This window comes from Apteryx mantelli, chromosome 7 (assembly GCF_036417845.1).
Source record: "Apteryx mantelli isolate bAptMan1 chromosome 7, bAptMan1.hap1, whole genome shotgun sequence".
In the NCBI taxonomy this organism is placed as follows: Eukaryota; Metazoa; Chordata; class Aves; order Apterygiformes; family Apterygidae; genus Apteryx; species Apteryx mantelli.
The window spans coordinates 43,713,304-43,723,303 of NC_089984.1; the positions used below are offsets into that span (position 1 = coordinate 43,713,304).

General features: G+C 38.2%; 1 protein-coding gene across 5 annotated transcripts in view; it reads right to left on the minus strand.

The window, feature by feature from the left end:
• The window catches only part of EBF3 (EBF transcription factor 3), a 121,005-nt gene that overhangs the window by 38,988 nt on the left and 72,017 nt on the right, over positions 1-10,000 (minus strand). For all 5 annotated transcript variants that reach the window (XM_067300385.1, XM_067300383.1, XM_067300382.1 and 2 more), the window contains exons 7-8: positions 5,379-5,460; positions 2,261-2,378 (exon numbers count right to left, since the gene is read on the minus strand). In XM_067300385.1, the coding sequence (XP_067156486.1) occupies positions 2,261-2,378; positions 5,379-5,460 (200 nt within the window). The remainder of the gene's footprint in view (positions 1-2,260; positions 2,379-5,378; positions 5,461-10,000) is intronic.

The following is a 10,000-nucleotide window of genomic DNA, read 5'->3' on the forward strand; positions in this document are numbered from 1 at the left end:
AAATATCATAATTTTAAAAAGTTATCAGTATCTAGTGTTATTCCCTGATCAGAAAGAAACAGATTTTTATGTAAGCACGGTTATGACTTCAGGAATTTTCTTTGCGGGTTATAACCTTTCAATTTTAAGAAGCTAAAGCCTATTCTGTCTGCATTAAAATTATCACAAGTTCTCACGGTTGATTTCAGCAGAAGCAGAATCAGTCACTGATGCTTATTTTCGTAACACTGCTTAATCATAGGAGAACAGCCTGACTTGTGAAGACACTGAGCACTTACGAACCCCACTGACTTCAGCTCGGTGCGTTTGAAAGTCTTGCTCAACAATCCTTTCTCACATCCAAGGGTATTTTGATTCTCTGCTACTGCATGACAGGAGTGTTTACTTTCAGTTACTTAGTTACTGTAATTATTATTAGATACAGGATTTTAGAGTAAGAGGGACTGCTCAGTTTTTCACATTCATTTTTAGCCGTTCAGATTACTTCAACGAGTGGTTATGGGAGGTTAGGCAAACAGGATTTGGCACTGTATTTTTAACATTTAAATAAAGCCAATCAATTACCATCTCCCAAGAAGGAGCTATTGGCTAGTGAAATTTATGTAAATTTTCTGTAGAATGTAAAAGTGGCCTTTATTTTTCTAAGTGATATTTTCTGCTTAGAGTCAAATTCTTTTTACACAGCTTACAAAAATAAATACTTGTATTTTGCTAAGATCATAATAGCTCATTAGAAGAGGCTGAATTTGGACCTAGACTAAAACCTAACACCACAGGGCTGAGCATGCTTACTTGAACCTATAATGTTGCTAGTTGTCTCTCTCTAGGGAAGACGAGGACTAGGGGAGAGGATTCAACCTTCTTAATTGTGAACCTCATTAGTGACGGTTGCTAGGCAAAACACACACCTACTTTCAGTGCATATGAAAGAGATAAACAATACGTCATAGACCATAATGACTCTTGTGCTCAGGGCGACCTTTAATTATTATATTTTTGTTCTCGTATACCTTAGTTATTAATGCAGAAAAACAAATTAGTTTTTTGTGTGTGGACCGCAGTAGATTCATAAACTGTTTTCCATTTTTTGATATCTAGATCATATTTCCTTCTGATAATTATTGCTTGCCTCATTCATTTCTCTGTGTGTGCACTGGAAAGTATTATTTGAAACATAAAATGACAATGATTATATTAGCAGCTTAGTATTCAGTTATTACTTTAATTGTTTAATTTTATTAGTGCAAAAAGGCATGATCCTGTCAACACTTATATGTTAGTAGCAACTCACAAGAGTAGTCCCACTGAAATGCATGCGCTTGGACTGACCAGCTAGATAGTCAGCCTCAGACACTGCACTTCTAATTACAGCGTTCGTGAAAATTCTGACTCGTTAAGAATTCAAAATGTGTTTGACCTATATGCATTTAATTTTATTAAAAGTGCACTACTTGAGGGTCATCATGTATCTTTAGGTTACTGCATATTACAGTGTGAACAAAATAATATTTAAATCTAAATAATTATTTAGAACTTTGTGGGAGAATAAATATATGTGTGCACATGTATGAGCACAGCTGCAACTGTGAGAATGATTCGGAGGCTGACGGACTCCACAAAGATAGCATTTCAGAACTCTGGATTTTCAGACACTTTCCATTCTCTTCTTCATCTCAGACTATCTTCTTTTAGCAGCTCAGGCAAGAAGTCAATCACATTGAGTCAGTCTGAAGAAAAACATTTGATGCTGTTTTTCTCATACAACAACCCGACTGCAGCAATCTGCAGCAGTAAGGCCCAGCAACAGGAAATTGACCTCACAGTAAATTCTTTACAGATTTGGTCATGTTTTTACCATCCACTTAAACTTGCATACATAACCTGAGACTGTACCTCTGGATCAAGGAATATGACAAGCCAAAATAAAATCAAGTCAAATTAAATAGCAAGAAAAAGCTGCAAGCAAAACAAGGCTAAAAAAATAGAAAAAGATGAAAAATTGGTTGTGACTGCAAAACTTTAAGTATTAAATAAAGAAAGAAGTCAAAAGCAAATTCAAAAGAGACCATATTCTAGTTGACGAGGGCTGAGAAATACTAATGGACTTTTTTAATGGGTGGTTTGATCGATGAAGAATGAAATCATGTAAAAGTAAATGTAGTAGTGTATCAACATAAAGTATGGTGCAAAAAAAGCATTGCAAATAAAAAAAGACATGTAAATGTGTGCCTACCATTTTCCAGATAAGAAGGGGCCGTACCTTCTGAGGGGTCAAGGCGGCGAGCCCGCCTTCCATGTTTGGAATTGTTGTGTACAAACATGTTGTCTGAGACAGCCAGAACGTGGCCATCCACATTGACTGTTGTTGATACAACAACCTAAAAAAGAAAAAAAAAATTTAAAAAACCCTGCATATTTTCAGAAATGTAGATATAAAAATAGATCTTCTTTCAAGACAAACAAGTTCACAGTCTGTTACTTTTCACTTTAAATAAAGTGAATGACAACTACGAATACATCTTTGTTTATGTGGCTAACACTGGTGATTTTTAACTCACAATTGTTTCTCTTCAGAACCTGCTACACTAATTAGACTTTAATCTCCTATTATGCTAACAAATGAATTCAATTCAGGGAAATATTCTTCTAGCCATTAGTTTCAGAAACACCCCTCTAGCCACTCATTTTAAAAGCTGCTGTTTTGATTGATCTGTTGATATATTGATTAGATAGTTTATCTAATTAAAATTTGTCCACTTGAGACTGTCTTCAAATGAAGGGTTGTGAGGATTCCAAATAAAAAAAGCTTAATAAATCAGGAACCATCGTAACTCCCCCATTTTTTTCTTCAGTAAATGATCTCCAGGTCAGTTTTACAATTACATTTAATGTCTGATAATGAACTTTTTTGCATCTGAAAAGACTGAGTTGAATATGAATAGTGAAAGTGTTTTCAATCCATGAAAAGTATCCCTTCTCAAGTTCATTTGGATGGTGATTGACCCTGGTATGTCAATGGAATTTCCTCCTTTATTTTTGAGTGAAAGGCTCCTATTCTTGTGTCCAGGTTCAGAGTCCGGCCATAGGAGAGATGATGGATAGGGCCTTCTTTGGCTTCCAGCTGCTTCTTAGTAGAAAATGGAAAAGGAACATATGCAAAATGCACAACCTTCCTGATAAAAACACCTACACAATGGATTTGTGAAACTCACTCCGGAAATGATAGTCCATGAACACAAGCCAAAGAGGAAATTATAAGATGTGCGTGTGTTTGTGCGTAACATAGCTTCATAGGTTGATTGTTACTATCCCAGACAGACATTTACATCTTATTTAAATACTCCAGCATGGCCCCTGTGGTGTGGGTTCCAGATTTTCTAAATGAAGAATCACTGTAGCATTTTCTTTGTGGTTTAACATTAGTAGAGTTCTTACAGTCAAAGGCTAAGTTAGACTATCAGGCCTTATCGAGCACACTAGCGATGGGAGCAAAAGCTAGCACAAATTTTAGTTTTCATCTTCTGTTTAATTTACTTTCAGATATAACAAAAATGACTTTCAGAGTTCTCACACCAGTTCCTATACCAAATATGTATGGAAAAAAAAACGAAGGGGAAAACTATTCTCCTTCCGCACAGAGCTAGTCCAAGGCATCAGAAGGAAATTCTCGTCTGTTTCTATGTTTTGGGTCACCTCTGATCCTGTTTCTTATTCACAACCCATAATTAGCTTTCAGCTATCACAGCACCTTTTCTGTGTATTCTGCCTCCTTGGAGACAGCCATCTGCGGTACCCTTTAGAACAGCCTCAGGGCAGTTCTCTAGAAGTCTGCTCTGCTTCCGTATCTTTCTCCTCCCAGAAGCGGACACTTTCACTCTTGTCAACATCCACTTTGGAGAGTGCTGAGGTTGCAAACTCACCCAAGCTACAGAGCTATCGCCATGCCACTGGGCTATCTGCTTTCGCTCTTAATGAGATGTGCAGACTTCAAAAATATTGTGAAACATACAAGTGTGATTTTCAGCAAAGATTTCTGGTTTGGGTTCCTAGAACATGCTATATTGAAAAGACAGAGAAAGGCGAATATAAAAATGACAACTATTTTTGTTCTGTCATGTATATATAGGTCAGTCACCAAGGGAAAATACTGCAGTTCAGCAAAAGAAAGTAGACATGCTATGTTTTGTTATATTGGCTTATTCCTGCAGTGCACCTAAAGAAAGGTGCTGAGATAGTGAAACCAGTTAAAAATATTGTTCAAGATCTGACATACTGTTAAGTCCAGTTAAACCTTCTGAGAGGCAGGGAGATTAGCTAAAGAGACCCAGGAAAGTCTTTCTAGTGTCTACTGGCTCCATTGTCGACCACAAGATCACTCATGACTGATGCTTCATTTAGTCATCGGTGAGACAAAGAGGACATTTCCACTCATTCCAGGTTTGACCTTCTGTTCTGTTCAGATGGATCAATATCACCAATGCCACGTGAAGCTGAGATGCATGAAAAATGGAAGCTTGGCTCAATTGTTTTGAAGAAATATTTTTTCCAGCTACAGATCTTTTCTGTTGGCTGGCTCAAGTGTTCTGGCTTCACCGGTTGGTTGGCTGTGCATGAAAACAGATGTCACATGTTTTGCTATCAAGTTTAACCACAAGTTACTCTTCTCAAAAATAAGAAAGTTTTGAACATCTCAATACTAGTTTATTATTAGTCTCAAATATGAATCATTTTGAAATAATTTGAAATAAAAAGCATATATTTCTTAATAAGCATTTCAAATGACCCCATCATTTGTCCATCACGTCAGATGTCTTTCTGTAGTGTTATGATTCACCACAGGGTATTTCAAAAGCTGCAAGGAGAAAGTGAAGTATTAAACATTTTCTAAAACAACTGGAATAAAAATATGTGGGTTGTAGCACCACTGTTGGATTTACAAGTTGTAAGTGTGATTATGAAAACTACAGTGTAAGATCCAAACTTCACTGAATTCCATGGCTGTATTTCTCATGTCTAATAGTAATTTTATGACACTCAGACTACATGTGTAAAAACTTCTCTACAGGTCTCAGCATATTCAGCACTACAATGAAAGTAGTATGAAGGAGAACTATGACTATCTGTGGAGTCGCCCACTTACTTCAAAATAGCCCATTACAGTCTACTATTGAACTTGTTAAGTCCTAAGAACATGCATTTAAGTTACTGGGGAAAATGTAAAATACTGATATCACTTTTTTACAAGATATACAGAATTGAAACTATACTAAGTAGAAGCACTGACATTAGTTTTTCATGAAGAAAAGTTCACAGTTAAGCAATCTGAAATTTTGAATAAGTCTTTTATATATCATTTATCTTTTAAGAACTATCTGTACCTGGAATCTTCGCATATCTCGTGGGTTGCCTGCATTCTTCAAACAGTTCTGATTGCACTTGAGGAAAAACTTTAGAAAGAATCTATAAAAATACAAAATTGAAATCTATTAGATTCATCAAAATGTAAATCCAATTAAAAGAAGTTTAATAAAATTTAATCATAAATAGTTATACCCAAAAGAATACTGGTTGTGAAATATTACTTTCCTGTTAGTTAATGAACTTGTTTGAAAGCATAAGATCTCTGTCATAAACAGAACACTACCGCCAGGGAAAGGCAAATTTATATTTTTAATTTTTCAACAACTGTAAATGTATTGACTCCAGGCCATATCCTTAGCTGTTGTAAATCGGTGTGGGAAAGTTGATTTCAATGACTCATTGACTTCAAAGGCAATGACTTACACCAGATGAGAATTTGTTTCTATTTACTTACTAAGTTTTATTTTTCACAACTTGTATTAGCAGTAATGACCTCTCTGTCGAGAAATTCCAAGGTAATGAATGATCAGTCTTAAAAACTCTTGGCTTTGCCTCTGGTTTGGAAATTCTAGCTATTCAAAGGGACTAGATCCAACTCCTTCCATCTTCAGTGAGAATCAAATGGGGATCTGCCCAGGAAAGCCCCCTTTTATTCAGTTTTTAAAAGGAAAGGAACATGGAGAATTATATCCTCTTTTCTGACCACTTGAACTTTTACTAGCCTTTAACTGCAAGGAGTCACTCTACCTAGGGACAGAAATTCAGCTTATTTTTGCTGAGTGGCAAATGGTAATTATTTAGGACTAAGTCATCTCATCTAGGCACTTTCCTACAATACGGCATTTTTCTAGGAGTGCTGCCTCAAAGGAACAGAGCAAGCACTTCGAGGAAGGTGGAAAACTTCAGAGGATGCAATCTCCCTTATGCCTCCCTCCTGTACTTGCTGGTGAATGAGCAGATATGGGATGGTTCCGCTTTCTTTCCTCCACTCCTCGTTTTCAAGAATTGCTCTGAGAAGAAAGGAACAGTTTTGTAACTGCACTGACTTGCAAACAGCCTGTGTGAGAGCAGGGGGAAGCCGCACATTCCTTCCCCAGTACAGGAGGCTGTTCACATCCTAACACCTCCTCTTTTCTTTAGGTAGGTATGTTTTCACATTCTATAATAACAAAAATGTTCTGTGGGTCTGATTTCTGGCTAACGATCAGCAGCTGATGACAAGCCAGGCTCTGGGCTTTCTCCTCACTCCCAGTTGCTCAGATGCGCCAGCCCATCAGCTTATTGCCCAGCGTTACACACTCTAAATAACAAGGTTAGGCAGAGCTTTAGGCTTTTGTATTTACAATATGAACAATTATTATTTATTAATGTTAATCTTTATAAGTGACTATGACCATTCTGGCTGGATACGCTTTACAGAAGTTTTCACGTGCAAATAATATTCCGGGTAGGAGGTAAGCTAAGGAATTCATTCCTTCTCCAGAACCCAGTATGGTCAGACTACAGCCGATAAAACGTATGACTGCAGCCGCATCGCGTTGCACTCTCTTAGTGAAACCGAGGACTGTGGAAGGGTGCGGACAGGAGCACGCCATAGGAATATTCACACATTACAAACCGGCACTTCTAATGACAACTGTTCCTTTTCAGTTAAACCTTGAACAAAGCCCTAACATGGGATAAGGCTTGCGGTACTGCGGAAGGAGCCATCTCTCATATAAGACACGTAAGCAGGAAAATGACTAGGTTTATTTAAATTGCGCATGAATAAATCAATGCTGTCAGTTCAGCTGAATGCACATTTTTTTTTAAACTTCCTATCCTGAGATGCTGTAAAAGGGTTTTAGCCTTTTAGCTATAAGAGGTTTGGATTTCGCTGGTGGTTGATGCGATCTAGCTCAGATGCTCAACCGAACTCAGGTTTTCCAGACACAGTGTTGCAGGAATGCTATCAAGAGCATCTGCAATTCCATGACATTGAACCTGCATCTTTGTTAGCCACATTCCCACCCTCATTTCATCAGCCTTGGGATTTTTTTAAGATATACACTTATGATCTCCAGAGACTAATTCATCAACTGAGTATAATCTAAATGTAATGGCACTTCTGTCACATCTGTTCTTTCTTCCACGTTTCCTACCCCACGGACGGCACTGGAGCGCCACAGGATCTAGGCAAGTTGACCCCCCAGCGGTAAGGGACCCTCGTACCCCAGACGAACCACGAGCTGGGGAGACCCTGCAGCTTCACAGCTCCTCAGGGCCGCGGAGCAGTCACTGAAGAGGAGTATCATGCCTTTTCTCAGAGCTCAGATGGGTGTTGGGAGGCTTATTGAGTTAATGTTTGTAAATTGCTCGGAAAGTCTCACATGAATTGTGCACTAGGAATGCTAAGTATTATTCCTTGTGGATTTTTTAACGTGAAGCATTCACGATGAATTGTTTCTATACAGAAATATCCTGTCGAAAAATGGCCATTAGCACTCTTTTACTACAGATCGACTGGAATCTGGTGGTTACTCAATTATTTGGTGGAAAAACCCAACTTGGAGGAATTAGACATGTTCAAGTTTACCAGAATAAACCTGAACACTGAGCCAAATATAGAAGATACAATAGTGGGGTTCAACACAAGCAACACTGATATTCCAAATTTTGAGTGTTCCTTGATGCTAATAGTTTTTTTTAATCTGTGTTTTCAGACAGTTCATGGAGCAAGGGCGGCACGAAGACAAGGTTTTCAGAGGAAAATGGCAGACGTCAAAAATCCATGTTCCTGGGCAGAGCATTTCTCAAAGTTCACTAGCAGAAGGGGGCTCGTTTGGCTTTTCCTCTCAGCTGATGAACAAGAATTTTGTCTACTAAGAACTGCTCCCTACAGCAAAGAGAACGGGACCAGCCGCTGTCCTGCAGGCGTTCTGCGTTCTTTGGACAAAACCTCTGCGACGGAGTAAGAAGTAAGAAACCGGATTTCAGTCCAGTTTCATTATTTCTCAAACTTTGTCGCTATCGACAGAACAAGAACGCAGCTTCTCTAGATCTGCCCATCAGTGAGTGCTGCACTTTGTATTATGCACTCGAATATAGTCTTTTAAATATAGTCTTGTGGAATACCCTTCCTAAACATATGAACTGTTCCTAAAATACTGATATGGAGAAAAATACAGCCTTTGTGATTTCCCTTTTCTCTGATTTTTTTCCTGCTGCTAGAAATGGACTGCTACCTTCTTAATTAAAATGTATTACCTACCACAAGACTTCACTATTTTAAGATAAAATTTACATCTTTTATTAACTCACCTCACCTATACACTCAGCTTGCAATGCCTCTTAACGCCCATCTGCCATCAGCGTACAGTAAGTCACTTGATATTCCACCCACCAATTTTTCCTAACAACCACTGTGCAATTAAACTCAACACGTTCTGGTGCGAGGTAAATTAGGCACACCTGCGGCCAGACTTCATTTGAACTGCCTCAGAAAAGGACCTAACAAGGTGAGAGCGTACCACAAAGTTATAGTCCTGTCAAGCAATTAGGTTTTCACTTCTGGGACATCCGCACAGTGCAATTATGCTACACATTACAACCTGGCTAATCTTCTGAACAAATGTCATGTCTCAGAGAAGCTAGTAAAAGCAGTTCATCTGCAAATGTGTCTGCTCTTCAGCCTCCACCTTATGCACATAACAACCTACAGGAGACTTTTTTGGTGATATGAAAGAGGTTTTTTCCGCAGAAGATTTTTAAAACCCTGCAAGTGTCTTTTCATCCTTTTCACCTCTTCTTAACCTCTTTGAGAAGAGGTGTTGTAGCAAATAGACTAGTTAGACTGTTGTACTTGAATTTTAACACTAACCAAGCAAGAAAATACTTAGCATTATAAGCACGAGTGGTGGGTTTAGTCTGGTCCAATTCAAGTATTTTTTGGCTAACGAAATATTCATTGCAGAAAACGAATTACTCCATCCTGGAAACATCATTATCAAAGCCTGTCCTTGGCAGTCTGTAAGACCCCAAACAGAAACATCAGTCATACAAGTAAACGTCTGTGGAAGTACATTTCATATTCTTTTTATTTAAAATATGGAACAGGAGTGTCCTGAAGACAGCATCTCTACCCGAAATCAACACTGGCAACATGGAAGCACTCACATCACTAGTAGGGAAACTAACTAAAATACGATAGCAGAAACTCTCCTCCTCTGCTCCTTCGTCAAATAAGATCTTCCCAACTTCAGATTCAGACACGATAGAAGACAGACTACCTCATGTGCACTGTTGGCACAATTTTGTTTTACTTCAACAATTCTGCTTTACTTTTCATCCGTATTTCAGGTATGCAGTTAGCGTGTTCAATTAAGCCTACAGATAAGATATTGCTATAATACAAAATGCAGAACTGTTAAGATATGACAAGCCTGCTCTACTTTCGAGAGTAAAAAACCCAGGATTTGGATCATTATCTACAATTCTGAAGCAAGGAAATGTAGTTCTTTGGAACAGAAGCTGTCCATGGGGGCATAATGCTATTATAGGGGTGGAGGCAAGAGAGAACAGGGGAAGAGAAGACCTTTGAAGTCAAATGGTAATTCTCATCCTTTACTCTATTACCCTTTAATTGGCTTTTTCCTAAGAA